Source organism: Mesoplodon mirus, assembly GCF_964341445.2.
Source record: "Mesoplodon mirus genome assembly, chromosome: X".
NCBI classification, from domain to species: Eukaryota; Metazoa; Chordata; class Mammalia; order Artiodactyla; family Ziphiidae; genus Mesoplodon; species Mesoplodon mirus.
Window position 1 is genome coordinate 15,643,001 of NC_138981.1, and position 26,944 is coordinate 15,669,944.

General features: G+C 43.5%; 1 protein-coding gene across 5 annotated transcripts in view; it reads left to right on the plus strand.

Moving 5' to 3' along the window:
- Nucleotides 1-10,727: 10,727 nt before the first annotated feature.
- The window catches only part of TXLNG (taxilin gamma), a 49,977-nt gene continuing 33,760 nt past the window's right edge, over nucleotides 10,728-26,944 (plus strand). For 2 of the 5 annotated variants that reach the window (XM_082609713.1, XM_082609715.1), the window contains exon 1: nucleotides 10,729-10,974. In XM_082609713.1, coding sequence (XP_082465839.1) covers nucleotides 10,873-10,974 — 102 coding nt within the window. In that variant the 5' untranslated portion in view covers nucleotides 10,729-10,872. Of the gene's footprint in view, nucleotides 10,975-11,071; nucleotides 11,127-26,944 lie in introns of all 5 variants that reach the window. The other 3 variants (XM_082609716.1, XM_082609714.1, XM_082609717.1) reach the window with 3 other exon arrangements.

Here is a 26,944-nt window from a genome sequence, read left to right on the forward strand (position 1 = left end):
AAATCAGATATTTCTAATAGCACATTTCAAAGTGTGTGCTCTACCAGGCGCAGAGGCAACACTTTCTGAGAACTGTGTTTGTTCACAAGCCTGCAGCATCTAAGGGCTGATGTGCCTGCCCCGAAGGCTGTGAAAGGATGGATCGATGGTGTGTTTATGCACATGAAATCAAATAACAAAAATCGTATAGGGCTTTCCTGGTGGCGCAGTGGTTGAGAGTCCGCCTGCCGATGAAGGGGACACGGGTTCGTGCCCCGGTCCGGGAAGATCCCACATGCCGCGGAGCGGCTGGGCCCGTGAGCCATGGCCGCTGAGCCTGCGCGTCCGGAGCCTGTGCTCCGCAACGGGAGAGGCCACAACAGTGAGAGGCCCGCGTACCGCACACACAAAAAAAAAAAAAACAAAAAAAAACCAAAAACCTTCCCAACCATTACACGAAACGTCCCACACGCCAAGAAAATACTACCTCTCCCGGAGTGTGAAGAGTCGCAAGGCACACGTGCAGTGAAGCTCCTTCTTTGGCAAGTCTGACTTTTTTACACACACGTCAGCCTTGTTTATTACCACAAGGCCTTCAAAAATTGGACGCGGTGCTGGGTTCCCTCTCTCCCTTGAGGCGAACCTTAAGGAAAAACCAATAAGCCTCAAGCACGCTGACGAGTAGCAACGAGTATGAATAACTCAGGCCTGCTGCAGAGACAATGCTAAGGAGATCGTCACCCCTTGTACATGAGGGGGAACGTAAGCTCGGGTCAAGAACTTGCAACACTTTTTTCCAGTTAAGTGACTGAAGTCTCATTCTTTGAAATAATAGGTTTAAAGGAAATCTATGGCTTTAACTTGAAAATACATTGTTCGCATTTCATCCCGGTTATGCAAATGAACACTGAGTCCCCGCCCCCGAGATTCTTGCCTGACGTCGGCCGAAGCCCGCTTCCTGGGACCCTGACTACATCTCTTCTGCTCCTCGAGGCTCTGCGTGTGATTTCTTTGGGGTAAAGGATTTTGTTGACTGCTTAAGAAAACGTCGGAGCTCTGTATTTGACACGAGACACGGTTCACAACATAACATCAAGTGAAAAGTAAAAGACAACTACAAAACTATATTTAATATTACACTTTTTCTTCCAGAAAGAAATGTCTGTGTGTGCGTTGGGCATGTATGTGCATAGAAAAGTGCTTACACCAAAATTATGCTTACACTAAAATATTACTGGCCGTTATGCCTTTTTTTAACTCTTTTTTTCTGTCTATGTTTTCAGAAATTTGTGTTTGACGTATGGAGAAAAAATAAGGAAAATCAATAAAAAAGGTTTCATAATAAGCAAAGATAAAGGAATTAGAAGGAAAGAATAATAAGCACAGCAGAAATCCAAGGCAAAGAAACAAGGAAGCCAAAATGAGTTTTAAAAAATTTTTATTGGACTATAGTTGATAGTTTCAGGTGTACAGCAAAGTGATTCGATTATACATATATATGTATATATCTAAATTCTTTTTTTTCCGATTTTTTTCCATTATGGTTTATTACCATGAATTCAAAATATTGAATATAGTTCCCTGTGCTCTACAGTAAATCCCTGTTGTTTTTGTCAGTCTTAATAATAACAACGTCTCTCCGTTTTTCCCTCCAGTTCTAGGAGCCATAGCTGTTTCTAGCAATTGCTACCTTAAGGTGGTTCCCTTTTTGCCTTTTCAGCTCTCCAATACATGGATTAACCAATCTTTATATTATAATGATTTTTTTTGATGTGGACCATTTTTATAGTCTTTATTGAATTTGTTACAATACTGCTTCTGTTTTATGTTTTGTTTTTTTGGCCATGAAGCATGTGGGATCTCAGCTCCCCGACCAGGGATCGAACCCATTCCCCCTGCATTGGAAGGCGAAGTCTTAACCACTGGACCGCCAGGAACGTCCCCCATTCTTTATATTAAATTATTTCTGTGAAAATAACTTTTATTGTTTTCTTTTGACAGGACATGACTGATGCATCAACTGCAGACAGTTATTCATTATATTTGCTTTATAGCTTACTGTATGTCTGAAATCTTTCATTCTAATATTTTCATTTTACGATTTTAATTAGCAGCCAAAAAATATAATGTAGCTAGGAATAAACCTGACAAAAGATGCACATGAAATGTAAGGAGATATTAAACAACACTGAAAAAAAGGAAAGATATACTACATTCATGGATGGGAAGACAAATATCCCTAAAGATGCCAATCTTCTCAAAACTAGATCTTGGAAGGGGGCCTGGAATCTATGTTTTATCATCCCAGGAGAATTTTTTTTAATTAATTAATTTATTTATTTATTTATTTTTGGCTGCGTTGGGCCTTGGTTGCTGTGCGTGGGCTTTCTCTAGTTGCAGTGAGCAGGGGCTACTCTTCATTTGTGGTGCACGGGCTTCTCATTGCAGTGGCTTTTCTTGTTGCAGAGCACAGGCTCTAGTTGTGCGGGCTTCAGTAGTGGCTCACGGGCTCTAGAGCGCAGGCTCAGTAGTTGTGGCACACTGGCTTAGTTGCTCTGTGGCATGTGGGATCTTCCTGAACCAGGGATCGAACCCATGTCCCTTGCATTGGAGGCAGATTCTTTTTTTTTGTTGTTTTAATTATTATATTTTACATCTTTATTGCTGTATAATTGCTTTACAATGTTTTGTTAGTTTCTGCTGTATAACAAAGTGAATCAGCTATACGTGTGTGTGTGTGTGTGTGTGTGTGTGTGTATATCCCCATTTCCCCTCCCTCTTGTGTCTCCCTCCCACCCCTCTAGGTGGTCAAAAAGCACCGAGCTGATCTCCCTGTGCTATGCGGCTGGCAGGCAGATTCTTTTTTTGTTTGTTTGTTTGTTTGTTTGTTTGTTTTTACGGTACGTGGGCCTCTCACTGTTGTGGCCTCTCCCGCTGTGGAGCACAGGCTCCGGACGCGCAGGTTCAGCAGCCATGGCTCACGGGCCCAGCCGCTCCAGGGCATGTGGGATCTTCCCGTGTCCCCTGCATCGGCAGGCGGACTCTCAACCACTGCGCCACCAGGGAAGCCCCTTTGCCTCCATTCTTTTTCTGAGGTCCTGGATCATCTTCACTATCATTATTCTGAATTCTTTGTCTGGAAGGTTGCCTATCTCCACTTCATTTAGTTGTTTTTCTGGGGTTTTATGTTGTTCCTTCATCTGGTACATAGCCCTCTGCCTTTTCATCTTGTCTATCTTTCTGTGAATGTGGTTTTTGTGCCACAGGCTGCAGGATTGTAGTTCTTCTTGCTTCTGCTGTCTGCCCTCTGGTGGATGAGGCTATCTAAGAGGCTTGTGCAAGTTTCCTGATGGGAGGGACTGGTGGTGGGTAGAGCTGGCTGTTGCTCTGGTGGGCAGAGCTCAGTAAAACTTTAATCCTCTTCACTGCTGATGGGTGGGGCTGGGTTCCCTCCCTGTTGGCTGTTTGGCCTGAGGCAACCCAGCACTGTAGCCTACGTGGCTCTTTTGTGGGGCTAATGGCGGACTCTAAGAGGGCTCATGCCAAGGAGTACTTCCCAGAACTTCTGCTGCCAGTGTCCTTGTCCTCACGCTGAGCCACAGCCACCCCCCGCCTCCGTGGGAGACCCTCCAACACCAGCATGTAGGTCTGGTTCAGTCTCCTATGGGGTCACTGCTCCTTCCCCTGGGTCCTGATGTGCACACTACTTTGTGTGTGCCGTCCAAGAGTGGAGTCTCTGTTTCCCCCAGTCCTCTCAAAGTCCTGCAATCAAATCCCGCTAGCCTTCAAAGTCTGATTGTCTAGGAATTCCTCCTCCCGTTGCTGGACCCCCAGGTTGGGAAGCCTGACGTGGGGCTCAGAACCTTCACGCCAGTGGGTGGACTTCTGTGGTATAAGTGTTCTCCAGTTTGTGAGTCACCCACCCAGCAGTTATGGGATTTGATTTTATTGGGATTGCACCCCTCCTGCCGTCTCATTGCGGCTTCTCCTTTGTCTTTGGATGTGGGGTATCTTTTTTGATGAGTTCCAGTGTCTTCCTGTCAATGATTGTTCAGCAGTTAGTTGTGATTCAGGTGCTCTTGCAAGAGGGAGTGAGCACACATCCTTCTACTCTGCCATCTTGAACCAATGTCCTATATAGAGATTTTCAACAGCGCCTAACTCCACAAGTATTTTATATTTTTCTTTACCACTCACTTTATACATATAGTTTCCACTTGCTTGCAAGTCTGTAATTCTGGCCGAGACTTGTAGAAATAAATCAGAACAAAATTCATGAAGCCTGTATATGCAATATATGTATTTGAATTTTTGAAATGCATGTACTCTCTCCCAATATTCCCTACATGACAAGCGTTTTTATTTGAAGTATCCTCTTCCTGCTGGACCTGGCACCCCAGTGTTTGCCAATCTAATTGTACATTCTACAGCCTGCCATCAGTATGCCTGAGCAAGCTAGGTATAAGGTATAATCATTTTTTAAATCTTACAGTGTCTGCCAGAAATGTGGAGGTGTATAGCAAATGCTGAAATTGGCCAAATTCCTATAAGGACTAAAATCAGGGTGCGCATAGAAGGATGGTATTGGGTAATCGAATTAAACAATAAGCTCTCTGTTCTATGAAAAGGCAAAGACTCCTTTTCACTACCTACAACCCCAAGAGCATGCAACAAACATGAAATTGAACTCTTTTGTTGAAATAATACTCTTGGCTACTTTAAAGGTTAGTAGGAGCATTTCTTTCTCTGAAAATACTCCAAGGTAGACAAGTCAAACTAGCATGGTTTAACTCCTTTTGCCACTTCAAGATACGGCTCTGATGTCACTTTAAACCTTCCTTAAACTTCCCTACCACCAGTAGAAAATTACACTTAAGCTGTTACTTTGCAATACCTTTATCTTCGGAATTTTTTTACTGTTTTTAAAAATTTTTTTTTATTGGAGTATAGTTGATTTACAATGTTGTGTCAGTTTCTGCTGTACAGTGAGTCAGTTATACATATACTCTTTTGTAGATTCTACTCCCATATAGGTCATTACAGATGAATTATGTTACTGTTTGTTATTTGTATCACTGACAGTGTTGGCCTGAGAGCCCTTATTCTATATCGTGGTATGCCTGGTGTCTAATTAAGTGCTCAGAATGTAGTAGGTGCTCAGTAAATGTTTAACTGATGAATGAACTTTCTATTGCCACTAAGTTTACCCTACGATGATCTTGGTCTCGTGGCTGCCTGAGGTCTTCTCAGTGTGGCAGCGGGATGTTGCCACTAGGACACTCTCTAAGAGGTTGTGAGAAGGGATATCACCTTGGGGAATTGGAGGCTTGGCCCTCATCTGTATAGATTCGGAAAACTGAGCGGCCAGTGCACTTTTGCTATTCAGAGTCTCTTTTTCTCAAAAAGTATGTATTGAGAGCTTTCTCCGAGCCTGGCCTTCTGCTGAGTGCTGAGAATATAGAAGTTCCATGGGCACGGCCCCTGCCCTCACTTCATTTACCACCTAGCTACAGGAGTCCATTCAAGAAGCCCTAAAAAGAAACAACTCAAGGGAGTTCCCTGGTGGCCTAGTGGTTAGGATTTCACGCTTTCACTGCCGGGGCCCAGGTTCAATTTCTGGTAGGGGATCTGAGATTCAGCAAGCCAAAAAAAAAAAAAAATCATGAAAAAATAAAAATAAAAACAAGCCCTTACACTGAAGTGTGGGACTGGCCTGGTATGGGAAGTACAGCATGCTAGAGATGCAAAACAGGAGTACCCCAAATATTTCGGCCCCCCAAGGGGCTTCTGAACACACTCCCAGAAGGCACTGTCTCCAGAATATGGCTCTCAGTCCTGATTTACAAAGTCAAAATGTCCCTTTATTAATAATGAGCAGTGGAAGCATCTCACTGAATACAAATATACACTGTGGACAGAGAATGTCGCCTGCATTTCAGTAAACAAAGGATGTTGTGGCCATAAAGCCACCATTCACTGTAGCCACCCCTGAGGGTGTGCCCTGAGTGGATTCAGGATGGAGAAAAACAGGATAGTGGCCCTAGATAGTTAAGGTGCATATCAAAGGAATGATTTCAATGAGCCCAGACTCTTGCATCTTCCCATACTAAAATCATTAATTTGAGATGTCTGTTTTTGTGATTAGCAGTAGTCTTTTGATGTTCTGATGGTTGACTACATGTTTTTTTTTTCTCAGCAAAATATTCATATATCGTGGCTCTTCCCTTACCTCTTTTATTTATTTATTTAAATTAAAAAAATTTTTTTTGGCCACACTGCTCGGCTTGTGGGATCTTAGTTCCCTGACCAGGGATGAAACCCATGCCCCCTGCAGTGGAATCATGGAGTCCTAACCACAGGACCGCCAGGGAAATCCCTCGTTCCTTACTCTTTGGAGCAGTCTCTCAGAGCTAACTGAGAGGCTGTATCCCAGGCTCAAGTCCTCAGTAAGTTCGCTGAATAAAACATAATTCTCAGGAGTTCCCTGGTGGCCTAGTGGTTAGGATTCTGGGCTTTCACTGACAGGGCCCAGCATTCCATCCCTGGTCAGGGAACTGAGATCCCACAATTAGGATGTGCTTTTTTTTTTTAGTCGATTACACACATCAACATTCCCTCTCTGGAGTCAGACCCACATAGGGAGACAGATTCTAATGGAAAGGTTTTTTGGTGAGTAAGAAATCAAAACAAGTCTCCTGTTCAAAGGCATTAGATTAGCATGCTGGAGCCTCCGTCCCCACACTAAGGATAGCCTTGGAAATGGGGCCGTTATTTCTTTTTTTTTAAAACTTATTTCACGTTTCAATTGGCTTTTTAAAAATTTTTTATTTATTTAATTTATTTATTTTTGGCTGCGTTGGGTCTTCGTTGCTGCGCATGGACTTTCTCTAGTTGCAGCGAGCTGGGGCTACTCTTTGCTGCGGTGTGCGGCCTTCTCATTGCGATGGCTTCTCTCGTTGCGGAGCACAGGCTCGAGGCGCGTGGGCTTCAGTAGTTGTGTCAAGCGGGCTCAGTAGTTGTGGTGCACGGGCTTAGTTGCTCCACGGCATGTGGGATCTTCCTGGACCAGGGCTCTAACCCGTGTCCCCTGCATTGGCAGGCGGATTCTTAACCACTGCGCCACCAGGGAAGCCCAGGGCCATTATTTGTGAAGTTCTCTTTTTTGACCAAGATTCTCTCTTCCCTAAACATTGCTTGGATGGGCCAGTCAGCCTGGCCTCCCTGACTCTCCCTTTTCTAGGTTTCCACTCTTCTGATGAGATACACTGCTTCTTGAGATTTGTCAGTACCTTTGATCATATTATAGGGTATGATGGGGTCTGTTAATTGGCTGCCAGCAAAGACCGTGTAGTAGTCGTAGTAGTAGCCTCTGTGTGTGTGTGTGTGTGTGTGTGTGTGTGTGAGTTGTGTAAAATTAAGGGCTAGCAATGACCCCACTCAGGACGTCACACACCAGGGGAGGGGTAGTCGGCTATATTAATCAGGGAGTCTGTATTCCAGATTCTAGCTACTACAAATGCTTCTGTTAGCCATAGCTCAATCAATAGCAGAGGCTTTGCTAAGTAGCAAAATGAAGGTTAGAAATGGGTTTTCATTGGTGAAAGTAGTAGCTTGTTAGTCAGTATGATGGGTGTCAGAAATGGGCTCACAGTGGTGAAATTAGTAATATTCAAGATGTGCATTGCTTAAAATTTGTGAGTCTCTTCACCCTTGCATTGACAGGGTATGAGAACCTAGCAATCTGAAGCCTGCTCCCTAAGGGGTAATACTACAGGCCAAATCTCTAAATAGCCCTGTGTCCAGCTATGAACTCTGAGGGTTCCATTTCCCTGATAGTGGCCATAAGGCCAACAGAATCCTGCCTCTGTAATAGAGGCAAGTTGGCCTCTTAACAGGACAGAGAGCTGGGGGCATCATTGAGCTTACTGCTCTTAAGAACTTTCTGCCTCAGGCTCCTGGCTGTTTACTAAGCATCTGAATAAGTGGGCCCATATTCAGGTACATGCATAGCCTTTAGGGAGGAAGCGGGGAGAATACCCCCTACTGGCGACGAGCTGTTTTTCTTGTGACCTTCACCTTTCAGGCAGGTAGAGTTCTTAACAGAGACCATAAGTCCTTGAGCAAAACGTGAGAATAATTAATGCAGATAGATCATGGGATGCCTCTTAAAGACTTGGAAGCAAAGAAATGATAGCTCTTGGGACTTCCCTGGTGGTCCAGTGGTTAAGACTCCGTGCTCTCAATGCAGGGGGCCCGGGTTCGATCCTTGGTCAGGGAACTAGATCCTGCATGCATGCTGCAACGAAGATCCCGCATGCTGCAACTGAGACCTGGCGCAGCCAAATAAATAAATATTAAAAAAAAAAAAAAGAAATGTTAGCTCTTGAAGACTTAAAACATAACCCCAATAATGGATCCCAGCTGAGATAAGTACAGTGCTTTATAGAGCCTTGGGTTAAGGCTGGACAGTAACCTCTTTGAAGGCATTTAAACAAAGCATGGGTCTATCAAAAATCAGGTTAGTCTGACCTGAGGAAGAAGAGAGTGATCTGAGACCCAGAGAGCCAGACAGAAGCTATTCTTTCTCTCTCCCTTCTGCTAAGCTGTTTTCCTTAGAAACGGATCACTAAGCCTGGCCCACTTGCAAGAATAGGGGAATCAGACTCCACCTTTTGAAGGGAGGAGCATCAAAGAACTTGTGGACAGATTTAAAAAAAACACCATCCCCTCCATTAAAGACGTTATAAGAAGCAGACCTCTGAAATTCATATTTCTCGTGGGAGCAGTAACAACTATGTTTCTCTTGAGCACCCGGTTTGTTTTTATTTTGTTATGTTGTGAATCACTCTGTAAATTATGTTTTCCTCTTTTCCCAGCTGTCAAGAAGCTCAAAATAAAAATTTGACTCATGTCCAGCTTGTGGACAAGAACCTCAAGGCTTGTGTTTTATGGAATCAACTCACCCATGACTTCATCTTATTTTTCCTGATCCTTCTTTCACTTTCACTTTCTTGTCATTTCTCTCTCTGCCTCTCTATTTGTATATAAACGAATGATATGACATATATCTATATATCTACACACACACATATGTATGTCGTGCCATATCGTGTATATGTTTACAGCCTTCCAAATCCCTTTGAAATAAGAATGTATATAAATAAAACAAATACAATTAACTATTTTTCATTTCTCTTAAGACTTGAGGTCACTTGCATAGTCCTTTTGTTTTCTTAATAAAGATAACTATTTTTTAAAATTCCATGCATACTTATACTCAAACAATACAGAAAATCATGAAGTAAAAATACTCCCAAGTTTCATCTCCCAGGGAAAAACGTTATTAACACGTTGATTAATGTCCTTCTAAACATCTCTTTATAAACCTACAGGCAATTCTATGAAAATGGATTTTTTTTAAGCTCACTGTGCTATGTATATTTTCTAGGTCAATTTAAAAAATGTTTATCATTTTTAGTAGCTGCATGGTGTTCTCTTGTACCATAATTTAACTATGGTGCATTTTAGCACTCAATTCCCCAGGCGGGTTAGAAGCAGCATTACCGTTAGATTTTTTCTGCATCTCACTGGGACTTCTGCCTTTAAGAAAGTGAGGAATAGTGGCCGAGGCCATCAGCTTTATATAGTGTCTAGGTATAGGTTCATTATCTGTTGCTCTAGTTTTGAGGTCTCAAAGCTGGACTGAGGTGTTCTGCCTGTGAAATAAAATAATGGTACTTTCCCCAAATTTACAGAAATAATTAAAATTAATAGAAGGAATTTCCCCAATATTGAAATTTACTCTCACGTAAGTTATTAAATTTTTGGCGCCTGACACCACTACTTAGTATTCTCTCATAAAAAGTGACATAGGATTTACACAAATTTTCATAATGAGTTATTTAAGGCAACATGTCAGGATTTCATGACGCTCTGTGACTATCAGAAGCTCGGTCATTGGAGATCTGGTTCCATCAGATGTAAATAGGGAGTTTGCCTGAGAAAAAATCCATCCCCGCCCTAATCTCGTCAAGAAAAAAAAAAAAATCGATTCAGCAAACCGAGTTTGTTAAAAAATTTCAGTAACGAAACAACTGGCGGAGAAAGCCAGTACGTTCAATGTGTATTAAGCGCCAAGTAAGGGTGGAGAACTGTGCTAGAAGCCCGGGCGGTTCAGCCAAGGTGAATATGACGCAGCCCCCACCCCGCAGGAGCTCGGGACCGCTAAACGGTGCTGAGAGCTCTGGTGGAGGGGCAGGACTCGGGACAGGTGTCGAGCCAGAAACCTCAAATTCTGAAAGCCATTACAACTCTCCCGCCTTGAAAGTCACGAAGTATTTCTCCTCATCCCCCAATCATTCGGGCTCAGTTCCGAAGAAGAGCAACCAAAACAAAAGCAGAACAATGTGTCCCCGACCCCGCTCCCTCCCAAACACTGAACTATTTCTGAACTTTTCCCGCAGGATGATAAAGAGTACCTTCCGGTACCGGTACATCGCCCCTAGAAAACTACAAATCCCAGGAGGCTGCACGCGCAGCACAGTGGATACTCTTCCCCCATTTCAGAACGCCGCAATACGCTCCAATCCTGATCCGGGTCTGCGAGCCGTGGCCGCGCAGCCTGCTGGGACTTGTAGTCCTCTCCAGAGTCCCTTTCCTCGTTCGCGCAGGCTCGCGCGGCCTCTGTTCGCCCTTCGGCCCTGCAGTAGCCCAGCCCCGGCTTCAATGCTCCCCACCCCCATCCCGCTCCGTCCCCTCGGGGGCCAACCTCCTCCGGTCACGTGGGGAGCCTTGCATGCGGCAATTGGCTGGGGGATTCAGGGGTGGGGCGCGAGGCCCTGCGAGGTTCCGTGCCCCTTGTCGGGCTGCTTGTTTGGCTGCTGCCGTCACCTCATGGCGACGCGGGTAGAGGAGGCTTCGCGGGGAAGAGGCGGCGGCGCCGAGGAGGCGGTTGAGGCTGGACGGGCCGGACGGCGACGCAGCCCGCGGCAGAAGGTCAGTCTGGGGGGTGCCTGCGTTGTTGCTGTGCCCGGGGAATGCTGGGGCTAGCTGTTTCGGGGTGCACCTCTTCACTCTCCCGGTTTACCTTTAGCCACGGGACGACCATCCGGCCCTCTTCGCTCTCAGGGTGACGACAGTGGGAGCAGGTGAGGGGAGTGGAACCGGGGTGGATGGGGTGGGAGGGGGCGATGGTTGGGGATTGAGGCGGGGGCGGGAGGGAGGGCAGGGGGCGCAGCCTGGTGGGAGGGGGAAGGGGTGCTTGGCGGGGGCGCGCCAGGTGTGACAGCCACGTGCGGCCGGCGCCGCGGGGCCCCGGGCGCCAGGTGTTCCCTCTCCCAGCCCCCGCCCTCCGCGTGCTTCCCGTGCTCCTAGCGCTGGGCGCCGCCGTCTGGGGGCTGCCAGGGGTCGCTGGCTCGCCCTCCTCGCGCCGGGCAGGTGCGCGGGGCTCGCTGCTGGGTGCGCCCGGGCGGCGCGGGCGAGGCTGTTGCGCAGTAAGATAACCGCGCGGGAGACGGGGCTGCGCTGCGCCCCCCTTCCCCCGCCCCCCTGCTCTCCCCGCCACTGCGCGGGCTGGCGAGCCGGGCCTCTCGGCCCCCGGGACCCAGGCCCTGGGGCTGCTCTGTGGGCGCCACGGGCTTGGCTGCACGTGGGAGAAGATGCTGGAGGACCTGGGTCCCGCACAGTTGGGAGCAGCATCGCGGATAACCGGTCTTCCCAATTCAGCCCTCCCTCCTTCCCCTTCTCGCTCTTTATTTCTGCCCCTTTTCTTTCTTTCTACCCCCGCCCCCCCTTGGTGAGCGGAAACTTGAGCGCCTCTCCCAGCTTGGCCTTTGGTCTCTCTTAATCTGGGAGTCGGGCTGGACTGTTCCCCTTGCCTTATTTGACTCACGTCAAGGAGTTTTCAGTGTCTCCCTCCCTTTCTGGAGGAAAATCCCGACCTTCAGAATGGGAGAATTCCACTTGTTCTGGAGTCAGTGGGTGGAGTTCGAAAAAGATTGCACAACAAACGGGATACAGGGCTTTCAGGGCCCAGGAAGAGAGCAGTGCGGGGAAAAGGACTGGAAAGGTGGAAACCCGTCTCGTTGTTTGCGGTTGAACAGATTGAAACATTCAAGTTGTTGGACGTCGTGCTTGATCACTCGGGGCTGTTTAATGTCACTTAATTATGCATTTGAATACTCTTAAAGATCACTCCTGTTGGAAATTACGAAATAATATTTTTATAATGCGACTCGTGAACTTGAAAACAAAGAACGAAGGTTCGCTTTACTTCTGCGCAGAGTGTCAAGAATTAGCTTTTGGGGGGGGTGCTGTTTCTAAGGTCAGGTGTTTTCACGTCTGTCTTCATGAGGGTATTACTGCTTCTCAATTACCTGTCTTTCTCTCCATCTCTTTGTACTCTGAAAGAAAGATCCAGTACTTGAAGGACTGAAAAAGAAGCTGTGGACCGAACGGAACTCTAGGGATTCAGCACTGTCACTTTGGACACCTCACTTATTCCCTGAGGGTGGGGAGCCAATCTCAGGGTTTGATTTCATAGGCCCCCCAGGGGAGGACTCCGATAAAAAGCCACTGCAGTTGAGGACATGAGTTCCTTTCCATGCCCCTAGCATGAGGATAAAAAGTCTGAACTAGGAACTGACGCTTAATCAGCTATAGCATTTTAAACGACGAAGAGGTAATGACCCTTTGACGCAGTTCTCTGGTTAACAGCTGGATAAGAATAGTCAGGTGTGTCTTAGTTTCTGAATTTTCGTTTTAAAAAGTTGGGTGAAGATCTTGTGTTTGTAGAAGTCACTTTTTAAGTATTTCCTTCGGACCCCTCGTTTTTTATTTCCTCTGGGCCACTAGCTTGAAAATATATTCGTAATTCTAACTTGACCTCAGCCCTATTTTTCAGGAAGCAGAAATGGTGTTTAACTAATTGGGTTGTTTTGAAAGTATTGAAGGAATTAAAGGAACAGTGACCGTTTTGTCACTTTTGGGTTACATTATTAGACTTAAAAGTGAGAAACAGGGCTTCCCTGGTGGCGCAGTGGTTGAGAGTCCGCCGGCAGATGCAGAGGACACGGGTTCGTGCCCCGGTCCGGGAAGATCCCACATGCCGCGGAGCGGCTGGGCCCGTGAGCCATGGCCGCTGAGCCTGCGCGTCCGGAGCCTGTGCTCCGCAACGGGAGAGGCCACAGCAGTGAGAGGCCCGCAGTTGGAGATGGGCTTTGTTGCTTCCTGTTTGTCTTAACCATCTAGTCACTCTTGACCTCAGGTAATTGTGGCATTGTTTCATAACTACTGCTATTTGGGTGGTCTCTTAAGGTGACTTTTTTCTTTTAACATTACAGTACATTTCTAAGAGTCTCTTGAATTGTCTAAAACTGCTGTCTGATGTGATAGCCACTAGGCGCCTGTGGCTATTTAAGTGTTAATTAAAATTAAGTAAAATTAAAAATTCCCTTCCTCAGTATACTAGCCACATTGCAAGTGTTCAATAGCCAATGTGACTAGCGGCTACTGTGTTAGAGCAGATCTAGAATATTTCCATCATTGCACATTACATAAAGTTCTATTGGACAACACTGGTCTAAAAAGATGGGATATTACTTTGTCAAGTATTCCAGGCATTTTTTAGAACACCAAGCTCATTCATAGTACTTCCTAAATCCTTGTGTAGAATTTGTGGGGGGGGTTTGTTTGTTTGTTTGTATTTTTACTAGAATTTGTTTTATAAGGTTGAGTTTTCAAAAAATTAATAGACTATTTTTTGAGCAGTTTTAGGTTTACCAAAAAATTGAACATAAATTGCAGAGTTCCCATTTATCCCCTCACACCACACCCCTTTCCCCTATTATTTATATCTTGCACTATTGTGGTACATTTGTTACAATTGTGAGCCAATATTGATACATTCTTATTAACTAGAGTCCATAGTTTACATTAGGGTTCATTCTTGTTGCTGTATATTCTAAGAGTTTTAACAAATGTATAATGACATGTGTCCACCATTACTATATCATACAGAACAGTTTCACTGCCCTAAGAACCTCCATCCCTTCCTCTCTTTTCCCAAACCACTGGCCACCACTGATCTTTTTACTGTCTCTATAGTTTTGCCTTTTCCAGAATGTCTAAGGTTGATTTTTTTTCCCCCTAGATTTTTGCTTGGGAGTGTTAAAAATTATTTAACTACTCTTAAAAACTTATTTTTAGGTCAAATAGGAAAGATAAAGATATATGGAATCTATGCTCAAATTAATGAAATGTTACATTTACATGTTGCCCTATAGTTTCTTTTTTTTTTTTTTTTGCGGTACGCGGGCCTCTCACTGTTGTGGCCTCTCCCGTTGCGGAGCACAGGCTCCGGACGCGCAGGCTCAGCGGCCATGGCTCACGGGCCCAGCCGCTCCGCAGCATGTGGGTTCCTCCCGGACCGGGGCACAAACCCGTGTCCCCTGCATCGGCAGGCGGACTCTCAACCACTGCACCACCAGGGAAGCCCTGCCCTATAGTTTTTATAGCATATTTTTGCACATATATTAAGTCTTTCAGCATCACTCAGGTGCTGTGGAGAAGGTTGGGCAACTGTCATTGTCCTCATTTATAGATGACAAATTGCTCAGCAAGGTCAAGTGATTTGCCCAAGGGGTGAAGCCGAGTGTGGAAAGTACCCTTTCATCTACACTACAGTAATAAGTAGGGTGGTAGTGGGCAAATAGGTGGCTCTTGCCACCTATTAGCTGTGCAGCCTTGGGCAGGTTTCGCAATGTTTCTAAGCCTCAGTTGCATCATCTGTAAAGTGGTGATGATGCTAATCCCTACCACATAGGACTGTTGTGAAGTATGAGAGTTGAGGGCTTCCCTGGTGGCGCAGTGGTTAAGAATCGGCCTGCCAATGCAGGGGACACGGGAAGATCCCACATGCCCTGGAGCATGTAAGCCTGTGCCCCACAACTACCGAGCCCACGTGCCTAGAGCCCATGCTCTGCAACAAGAGAAACCACAGCAATGAGAAGCCTGTGCACCGCAACGAAGACCCAACACAGCCGAAAATACATAAGTAAAAATAAAATTTTAAAAAAAAGTTGATACGTTCAGTACAGTGCCGGGCATGTAGAATTTTACTTGGTGGGGAGGCTAGCATATATGAAAGATCCGTTTCTCTTGCTTTTAGGGTGTTATTCTGTAAATCTATCTTCCAACCTTTGTGTCCTTCACTTTTGCCAGAATCTCTCTGTGATAGACTTAATGAGGAGAAATCAGGTCAGGGTGGGGCGAGAGTATGGGGTAGGAAGAAACCATTTCGTTATCTTGTTTTTCTCCCCATTTGCGGACTTGATGATGAATTTCCACTCTTCTAGCACAGAGATTAAGTAATAAGAATCGAAGTGATCTTCTCTTTACGACATTGTCATCTAATTCTATCAGCAAACTTTGGTAAATTTTATTTTCATAGAGAACCAAACGGGCAAAGCAGTAATGAGAGCAGACCAGATGCAGCACATCCCTCTAGCAATACCACGTTCATAGATCGTAATATGCCACAGTTATTTATTACATTACTGGAAGGTGTTGTATATGTTATTTTATGTCATTTATATTGGTCTTGACTAGAGAAGTTTGATTTAGGAGTGTATATGCCAAATCCAGATTCCATAAAACAAGGCACATGTGATTTCCCTTTGTGTGGGATTCTTCACAGAAGGAGTCACTATAATAGTTTTCCTTTCAATAGATACGCTGTTCAGGTTTTATACTTTGCAGAGAGTTGTATTTCAAAGGAAAAGAATTCGAGTTCTCACTGTTTCCTGCATTGTGCTAGGCACTTAAAATGTGCTTGCATTCTGATATCTTCCTTACCTCTGCAGAATAGCTGGTATCCCTAGGTATGTAGATAAGGCATCTGAAGCTCAGTCAAAACAACAGCAGCAGCAAACCTTGCTCAAATTAAATAACACAGCTCAGAGTTGGTGAAGTCGGCCTAGAGCTGGTATATAATTCTGTAATTGATAACGCAACTGATGGACCCTACTGCACAGTTTCCGCTTTTTTAACCTAATATCCCAAAGAAATCCCTTTGCCTCTTCCCCCCCCACCCCCATTCTTCCCAATTACTTTTTGTTTGGTTCTAACACGATTATCAGTAACTTTTAGTTAATGTAATGGATGTGACAGTATTTAAAGTGTGTAAAGTGGTATACAGGTTTAATATAGTATTCATCAACATTGAGAATTAGCTATGTTTAAAATTTTCCCAAGTGGGGCATTTCTAGAAGAGGATAAAATAGGTCAGGTGACCCTTTAAGGGTTTGAGCCTTGAGTATGCTTTTATGATTCAATTTATTTCCTAGTTGAAATTCTCTTGGGACTTACAACTACTTAAATTTTATTACTTGAAGGAAAAGATACATAAAATGACCATTGTTGTCCTGTTGTGCTGGCAACATAATTTTATTAACATTTATTGCTCAGGGTGCTGATTTGCATTCTGTGTTACACTTCCAAAATGTCCCCAGGACGACCCCCATTACCCCCACTTCCTACTCTGTAGTCTGCCACGAGTAATATTGCTAAACTACCACTTGTTCATTTTTCTTCTTTCCCTACTCAGGTCAAAGTAGAATGGTTTGTTGCGGAAGATGTGCCAGTAGCTTAGAAGCACGTTTTGTTAAGGATGTTTCATTTTTTAAACTTATTTATTTATTTATGCTGCGCCAGGTCTTAGTTGTGGCATGTGGACTCTAAATTGCGGCATGCATGAGGGATCTTGTTCCCCAACCAGGGATCGGACCCAGGCCCTCAGCGTTGGGGAGTGTGGAGTCTTACCCACTGGACCACCAGGGAAGTCCCAAGGATGTTTTAGATTGACATGTGGGTCATATTTAAAAGTGAGAATGGAGGCATTTTGCATAATTTGCAAATGCATCCTTATTCAGATATTATTATAAACAGTTCTGCTGCATGGTAGCAATATATATTCATTACAGCTAATCTTACTACTCTAGAAGGTAGGTACTGTGCATTTCTAGTTTACAGATCAGGAAACTGAGAGGTTGACCTCCCTATGGCAACACAGGAGGTAGTAAGTGGTATATTCAAAGGCCAGGGTCTCTGGGCTCCAAAGCCATTAGCCATATTCCATGTGTCTTGTGCTCTCTAAACACATTTCTTGAGGATGGTAAATAAAAATGTGCTCTTCGTTGAATGTGAGTAAAACTTGGTGATAGGTAAAATGAGTAATAGTTTTTGCTAAATGAAAACAAATTACAAAGGGTGGGGTTAGGTCATTGGTGGTATAGGAAAGCTACTGTAATCCAGGAACCCAGGCAGTTTTGAGCCTTATAGCTTTTGTTTCATTGCCTTAGGCCCCAGGTTGACCTTAAGATGTTTGATTTAGGAAGTGTGCTTTTGACTCCCTGCAAAGGCACCTCCAAGTGTAGTTTGGATGAATTAAAAGGTAGAGGGTTTAGAGAGAGACCCTTTTTTTTTTTTTTTTTTTTGAGGTACGCGGGCCTCTCACTGTTGTGGCGTCTCCCATTGTGGAGCACAGGCTCCGGACGCGCAGGCTCAGCGGCCATGGCTCACGGGCCCAGCTGCTCCGCGGCATGTGGGATCTTCCCGGACCGGGGCACGAACCCGTGTCCCCTGCATCGGCAGGCGGACTCTCAACCACTGCGCCACCAGGGAAGCCCGAGAGACCCTTTTTTTTAACCTCTCAAAGTCTGCGCAACACAGTGTTAACAGAGAGCTGAAGTGGTTGGGTTGAGTAGGACAAGAAAAAGAAGGTTTGATGTTTCAAAGGTGCATCATGATTGGTCCATGTGGAGCTGGCGAAGGATGATTTCATAAAATTGGAACAGGGGTGTTGCATTTACGTAACCTGTAAAAGTAGAGGACCATTTTACATCTCAGGAGTCTGTGGCTTGAAGATGCTAAATGTGTGGCCCGGCTCCCTGCCCTTCTGCAAAATAGATCAGGCCCAAGCACATTTCAGTAGCTTTGGGAATTAACATCTTATTTTCTGATCCTTTTGCCACTTAGATAGGTGTTTAGGCTAATACAGGTATCTCTCAGATTGCTGCTCATCACTGAACTACAGTTTTAGAGCTAGAAGTGATTTTGCAAATTACGGAGTCCAGCACCCTTCCTTTTAATGAAAGAAATGGCCGTGGAAGTTAACTGTGAACTCGAGTGCCATCTTCCTTGGATTAAAAGGCAAACGCTGTGCACAGTCTACGACAGAGGTTAGCACCAACCGCTAGAGATAGTAGCACAAGCCCCTGCTGGAGAGAGCGTGCAGCCAGAGAAGCTGCATTCTGCCGGCGCCTTTTCCAGGGCTGTTGGCTCCTTGTTTTTTTAATTTTTAAATTTAATTAATTAATTTATACAGCAGGTTCTTATTAGTCATCCATTTTATACACATCAGTGTATACATGTCAATCCCAATGGCCCAATTCATCCCACCACCCCCCCCCCACCCCACCCCCCGCCGCTTTCCCCGCTTGGTGTCCATACGTTTGTTCTCTACATCTGTGTCTCAATTTCTGCCCTGCAAACCGGTTCATCTGTACCATTTTTCTAGGTTCTACATATATGCGTTAATATATGATATTTGTTTTCTTTTTCTGACTTACTTACATAGTGAGGGGAGCCCTCTCAGACCATGCTTTCACTGAGCTGGCCTCTCGTCTTTGTTCCTCCTCTACCGCAGCCACGCAGCAGTTCTCAAACTTTTTGGTTTCCGGGTCTTTTTGCATACCTAAAAATTATTGATTACCCCAAGGAGCTTTTGTTAATGTGGGGTATATCTAATAATGTTTCCCATATTTTAGAAATTAAAACAATTTAAAATTATTATTCATTTAAAAAATCAACTGGCGTTGTGTAGTTACTTATTGCTGTATAAGATATTGTTCCAAAACTTAGCACTTGAAACAGCATGTATGATCTCAGGAGTCTGGGAGTGGCTTAGCTGGTCCTCTGCTTCAGGGTCTCAGGGGCTGCAGTCATCCGAAGGCTTGACTGGGAAGGATGCACTTCCAAGCTCACGCTCATGTGGTTGTTGGCAGGATCCAGTGCCTTGCACGTTGTTGAACTGGGGCCTCAGTTCCTCATGAGCTGTTGGCTGGAGGCCTTCCTTGGTTCCTTGCCACTGGGGCCTTTCCATAGGCATCTCACAACATGGCTGCTGGCTTCATCAGAACGAGCAAGAGAGAGTGCCAGCACAAGAGAGAAGGAGGCTGCAGTCTTTGTCACATAAAGAAGTGATGTCCTCTCACTTTTGCCAAATTCTGTCTTCATTAGAAGCCAGGTACTAGGTCCAGCTCACACTCAAGGGGAGAAGATTATACAAGGTCGTGAATACTAGGAGGATCTTTGGGGTCTGTGTCAGAAGCTGCGTACTACACATTAATGTAAATAATGTTGTTTTTTAAATTAAAAATAGCTGATTTTCCAGAATAAAAGTTGAGAAGAGTGGCATTGTTTTACGTTTTTGCAGATTTCTTTAATGATTGGCTTAGTAGAAGATAGCTGAATTCTCCTAACTGCTTCTGCATTTCATGTGTGGTAATATGCAATTTTAGTTGAAGTATGTGAAGACAATCTAGCCTCACACACATATGTAATTGGAACAGGGAGTGGTATTTTAATAGCCTTTTTAGATAATTGTGGAAATTCTTTGATACTGCACCAAAACTCAGCAAGTAGTAGTTCTTGAAGGTAAGTTGCCAGTGTGGGATCTGAAATTCTATGTAACTTTCCGTACTGTTCTAAAACTATGGCTCTGTTTTTCACTTTGAATGGATATTTTTGCTCATGCATCATTTTGTAACATCATCATCCATTAGTCATTTGGAAAACATTGGTTTACTGAATTGTGTTGATATTACAAATGTTACCACATTTTTTTACAATATCAAAACCACATTAGTTAATATCACCACTGATCTCATCAGAAAAGTCTTTAAGTATTGGGAAGCTCATGGTGGCAGATAGTTTTCAAAAATTCTAAATTTTGCTTGAAAACTCACATTTTATCTTTGGCAACAAATATTGTCAGTTGTTTGCCTTGAAGTGAGAGGCTCATTTCATATATATTGGAGAAAATGTCTGCCAAATACCCAAATCTGAGTAAACAGCCATGGATTGTCTTTAAGAGAAAAGAAACAACAAGAACAAGAACAAGGTGATGCATGAAAAAGTTGATGGTTGGGCTTATGATTCCAGCAGCTGCGTTAGTGCTTTTCGTCAGGATCTCTACCACACTTTGTCGTGTAGCCGAAGTGCTTTCTGTGTAGTTTCTGTATCTTCACACAGAATAGAAAAAGATAATGTATTCAAGGGCTAAGATTTAATAAAAATTAATAATTTTTAATTGCTTTCTCAAGGACATTGTTAAGTAAAAGAGCCCCCCTACTACCTCGAGTACACGATGTAGTGACAAAATCCATGACTCCTAGTATAGCTTGGTGCCGCTGCCTTGATTTATTCTAAGGAACCAGCAGTGTTACTCATTATTGCTTTTGTACCATCAGTGCAGATGTCAACACCAAAAAAGACAAATGCCATCTCAGTATTTTTATTTTTTAAATTAATTAGTTAATTTATTTATTTTTTGGCTGCGTTGGGTCTTCGTTGCTGTGCGCGGGCTTCCTCTAGTTGCCGTGAGCGGGGGCTACTCTTGGTTGTGGCACGCGGGCTTCTCATTGCAGTGGCTTCTCTTGTTGCATGCAGAGCACAGGCTCTAGGTGTGTGGGCTTCAGTATTTGTGACACACAGGCTCAGTAGTTGTGGCTTGCGGACTCTGGAGTGCAGGCTCAGTAGCTGTGGTGCACGGGCTTAGTTGCTCTGGGGCCTGTGGGATCTTCCCGGACCAGGGCTCGAACCCGTGTCCCCTGCATTGTCAGGCGGATTCTTAACCACTCCGCCACCAGGGAAGCCCTGCCCTCTGGTTTTATCAGAAGTGGGGACTGCTCTTTCTTGTTTCATCTTTCCCAAGATTATTCTGTATTCTGTCAGAAGAGAATAGGCTTATTTTTCATGGGCCTTTTCCTAAGACTTGTTCTGAGGAACGTGGCATCCCAATTATTACTGACTCAACTGCTTTATCTAGCTAATGGAGCAATTCAGTAATCCTAGCAACTGGAATATTTTTACATTAATTCCTGATGACCAGTATAAAGTTAGATTTTATTTGCTAAAGGCTTGAATATTTGAAATCGTGATTCATCATGATTTTGTGGGGGGGTGCTGGGGTAAAATATACATAACATAAAATTTACCATTTTAACCATTTTTAGGCGTACAGTTCATTGGCATTAAGAGGTTAACAGTGTTGTGCAAGCTACACCAGCATGCATCTCCAGAACCTTTTCATCTTCCCAAACTGAACCTCTGACTCCATTCCCTCTGCCCTGCCCGTGGCAAGCAACCACCATTCTGTTTTCTTTCTCTATGAATTTGGCTACTCCAGGTATTTCATATAAGTGGAATCATGCTATGTTCTTTTGTGTCTGACTTTTTTCAGTTAACATAATGTCTTCTTCAAGGTTCATCCATGTTGTAGCATGTGTTAGAATTTTCTTCCTTTTTAAGGTTGAATAATATCCTAATGTACGTATATACAGGTGCACCTTGGAGATATTGCAGGTTCAGTTCCAGACCACCACAGTAAAGGAAATAACATAATAAAGTGAGTCAGATGAATTTTTTGGGTTTTTAGTGCATATAAAGTTGTTTACACTATAGTGTAGTCTATTAAGTGTGCAGTAGTGTTATGTCTAAAAAAGCAATGTACCTACCTTAATTAAATAATACGTTATTGCTAAAAAGTGCTAATCATCATCTGACCATGCAGAGTTGCCACAAACCTTCAATTTGTAAAAAACGCAATATTTGTGAAGCACAATAAAACCAGGTATGCCTTTACCATATTTTATTTATCAATTCATCCATCAATGGACATTTGGGTAGTCTTCACGTTTCTTAACTTTAGATGTGATTCTTTAGGACATTCCTCATAGAAACACTACTTTCATACCAGGCTCAGTACATGTAGGTCTCAAATCATGGCTTTTTCTTCCTCACTCACTTCCTACTTTGTTCCGTAGTTTATCTGTATAATGAAGTAATATTCTCACTGTCTTAGAATTGTAAAGCTAAACTAAATAAAGTATTTTAAATGTCTACCACATAGCAATTAGTAAATGTTAGGTTTTTTTCCTTTCTTCCTTCAGTCAGAACTTAGCCTTATATACAGTATGTTAACCCTCTTTTCTGTATTCTATGTATAGGCTTAGCTGTTGACTGTCTGATTCTACTTGGGAAGAGTTAACTATCCATGATTGAACCTATTTTCTTTTTTAAACTGGTAAAATGATTTGGTAGATGTCCTAGCCGTAGTTATAGATTGAGGCCAAGTTTAAATGAGATACTTTAATTTTCAGAATTGTTTTAAGAAGGAGATACATCGGAACGGCTACAAAAATTCATGCTTAGTAGATCGTGTTCCGACTATAATCTAGTAGAAGGTGTAGTGTAAAGATTTGGGGGGACAGACCCAGAGGTCTCTTGAACAGAGTGAAGGGAGAAGGTGACATGAAATGACTCGAAAGAAACTCCTGCAACTCTTCAGACTCTGAGGCTGGGGTGTGGTGGAATAGTGAAAAAATATAATACTGCTTTTTTTTTTTTTTTTTGCGGTACGCGGACCTCTCACTGTTGTGGCCTCTCCCGTTGCGGAGCACAGGCTCCGGACGCGCAGGCTCAGCGGCCATGGCTCACGGGCCCAGCTGCTCCGTGGCATGTGGGATCTTCCCGGACCGGGGCACGAACCCGTGTCCCCTGCATCGACAGGCGGACTCTCAACCACTGCGCCACCAGGGAAGCCCAAATACTGCTTTTTATAATACTTCGTATAATACTGGTCATGGTGAACAGTTTGGGGGATATCTTTATAGAAAAGTTTCCTCCATTTACTGGCTTCTGTATGAATACATTTTTGTTTATACTGACATGTTCATCCAGGACCAAATGTTTCTTTTTCCTTACTTAATTATACCTTGGAGATGTGTTCATATTGACAGGGCTCTACCTTACTCTTTTGAATAGCTGCCTCCTTTAACTTGTGTGGATGACCATTCTTTATTTAACCAGTTCTTTTTTTAATTTTATTTAAAAATTTTTTTTATTTTAATTTTTTGGCCACACTGCGCGGCATGTGGGATCTTAGTTCTCCGACCAGGGATTGAGCCCGCACCCCCTGCAGAGGAAGCGCAGAGTCTTAACCACTGGACCACCAGGGAAGTCCCTTTAATCAGTTCACTATCAGTAGACGTTCTGGTTCTTCTGTGTAGTAATAAGCGGTGGTGTGCTGAATAGCCTTTGCCCTTGAGTGAGAATATCTGTGGAATAAACTATGGTGGACTCACTGGTGAAAGTGAATGTGCATTCAGATGTTGAGAGATACTGCTAAATACCTCTGCAAAACCAGTATGCTACCAATGTAGGCTTCTCATGACTGTACTGGGGGACCTGTTTGCCCACATGAAGGTTTGTTTTGTTTTTTTAAAAAAATCATTTAAAAAAATCTGGTCAGTATTGCTTTGATTTGCACTTTTATTTGTGTTTCTTTAATTATGAATGAGCTCAAACTTTTTTTTTTTGGATGCACCGTGCAGCATGCGGGATCTTAGTTCCCCAATCAGGGATGGAACCTGTGCCCCCTGCATTGGGAGCATGGAGTCTTAGCCACTGGACCATCAGGGAAGTCCAGTTTGAACAGGTTTTTGTATGTTGGGCATTTTTAGTTCTTTAACTGTGATCTCCTTGTTCAGAAATCCTTGAAAGTTGGGTCTCTGACTCATTTGAAGCCCTTATGAACGTGGTCTTTTGACTAGTCTGAAGTTTTCAATTAATATTTAGTAAATTGATTTTCCTTTTCTTTAAAAAAATAAAATAGCTTCTGAGTTCTCTGATTTCCTTAGAAAGACCAAAGTTTGACTTTGAACTTCTAGTTCTTCGTGGTTTTCATTTTTCACGTTTCAATCTTGATATATCTGGAGGGGTGAGATGGGTTATCACTTTTTCCCCCATATGACTTGAGAGATATCTCAAATCGTTTATTTCCTTTACCAGTTTGAAATGACACCATTTAAAAAATTTTGTAGGGACTTCCCTGGTGGCGCAGTGGTTGAGAATCCACCTGCCAGTGCAGGGGACACGGGTTCCATCCCTGGTCCGGGAAGATCCCACATGCCACGGTGCAACTAATCCCGTGTGCCACAACTACTGAGCCTGTGCTCTAGAGCCTGCGTGCCGCAACTGCTGAGCCCAGGTGCCACAACTACTGAAGCCCACGCACCTAGAGCCCGTGCTCCACAACAAAAGAGAAGCCACTGCAATGAGAAGCCTGCACACCACAGTGAAGAGTAGCCCCTGCTTGCCACAACTGGAGAAAGCCCGCACGCAGTAACAAAGACCCAATGCAGCCAAAAAAAAAAAAGTGATTGTTATACAAATATATATTCCTTTTCAGATTCTTTTCCCATGTAGGTTATTACAAAATACTGAGTGTAGTTCCCTGTGCTATACAGTAGGTCCTTATTTTTATTTTATATATAGTGGGGTGTATATGTTATTCCCAAATTCCTAATTTATCCCTCTCCTGCCTCTTTCCCCTTTGGTAGCTATAAGTTTGTTTTCTGCGTCTGTGAGTCTGTTTCTGTTTTGTAAATAAGTTCATTTGTAGCATCTTTTTAGATTCTACATATAAGTGATATCATATGATATTTGTTTTTCTCTGACTTCACTTAATATGATAATCTCTAGGTCCATCTGTGTTGCTGCAAATGGCATTATTTCCTTCTTTTTTTATGGCTGAGTAGTATATCACTGTGTGTGTGTGTGTGTGTGTGTATGTATGTATGTATGTGTATCACATCTATCCATTCATCTGTCGATGGACATTTAGGTTGCTTCTGTGTCTTGGCTGTTGTAAATAGTGCTGCAGTGAACATTGAGGTGTGTGTATCTTTTCAAATTATGGTTTTCTCAGGGTATATGTCAGTAGTGGGATTGCTGGGTCATAATGGTAGTTTTATTTTTAGTTTTTTAAGCAGCCTCCATACTGTTCTCCACAGAGGCTGTACCAACTTACATTCCCGCTAACAGTGCAAGAGGGTTGCCTTTTCTCCACACCCTCTCCAGCATTTATTGTTTGTAGACTTTTTGATGATGGCCATTCTGACTGGTGTGAGGTGATACCTCATTGTAGTTTTGATTTGTGTTTCTCTAGTAATTAGCAATGTTGAGTATCTTTTCACGTGCCTTTTGGGACTTTGGAGAAATGTCTATTTAGATCTTCTGCCACTTTTCTAATTTAAAAAGCACATGAACCTACCAACTCCAACCACCTATTTAAAAAAATAACAAAAAAGCATATGAAAATGTAAGTTTTATGGGTAGGTTTGTTTGTAAAATTTGTATTTGGAAATGTAAAACCCCCTCAAAATACTGGAAACCTCTTTTACAAAAGAGGTTCATATTTTCAAAACCAAATAAGGCCGGTCGTGGCCATGCTGAGAGTGGGAAGCGCCTGGTGTCTGAGGCCAGGCAGGTGTGCGCTCTGTGTCTTCACATTCCTGCTTCATAGTTGATGACTCTTAGAGGAAATTATTAGAAACATAGGGTTGAAGGGATTTTTAGAGGTAATTTAGTTTAATCCTAAGGCACAAAAAGTTTTTTTTTTTTTTAAAAAAAACCTTCAGTGTCTTAAATATAATTACTTAAAATTATTTAAAGATGTCTCTACTCTCAAGTTAGTGTTGTCTCACCTCCCTAAATCCCAGAGTTAATTACTGCTAAAAATTCTCCAGCTCTTTCCCAATGTTTTCCTAAATTCATGCTGGTATATCTAGCATGGTATGTATTTTTAGACATTTAATGTCTCCGGTTTCTTTGTTTGACTTTGAACTTTCATTTTCCAAGGCTGATGTGTGAAGGGAAAGGAGTGGTGTAATGGAGAGAACATAGGCTCTTGAATTTGACAGACCTGGTTTTGAGGTTTACTGACCCATTTTACTGACTTGAATATGATCTTGGGCAAGTTACTTCACGTCACTGAGTCTCATTTTCCTAAGGCCCACCTCTCAGTGGCACGGAGAAGGTTAAATGGGATAATGGGGCTTGTAGGTTCTGAAGGTTTACCTTTACCTACTTGATAAGTTTCCCGAGACTCTTTGGGAACTAGAGGCGAGCTCAGGACCTCTGCCGGGGATGGGGAAATGCATCTGTGTACACAGCCTTTCCCCACTGCCCCTCCTGTGGCTGCCCATTCCTCCACAGGGAGTGTCTGCGCTCAGCACGTGCCTGGCACTGGTGAAAGACATTCAAGCTGGTTTAAGCAGATGGTAGTTGAAATAATTTGAAAGTGAATGTGGTTGTTGGCTTTTTTGTTTTTTCCTTTAGACCAGTCTTAGTAAAAGAACAACCATTCACTAAAAACATTTAAGCTCTTTTAAACAAAGTAAGCCAAAGAAAGATTGTTCTTTAGCTTCAACAATATTTGAAGGAGCATAAATAAAAGTTTTTGAACTGGTTTTTTTTTTTGTCCACGTGGCTTGTAGGATCTTGGTTCCCCGACCATGGATTGAACCCAGGCAGTGAAAGCGCAGAGTCCTATCCACTGAGCCTCCAGGGAATTCCCAGATTCATCTGTTTCTAGATGTATTTCCTCCCAGTACTTTCTGTGTGTCTGTGTATATATACATAATACATGGTGCATACTATTTTGTAATTTCTTTATATATATAATACTTTGGGAGCATCTCTCCCCATTATCAAATAGACTTCTGTAAGACGGCTCGGTCAGGACAAGGGTGTTTGTACAGTAGACGGAGGTGAGTCATGAAGCAGTACATCGTTGTGGTTAAGAGCGTGGACTCGGAAATTAGTTGGCCAGGGTTCAGATCTT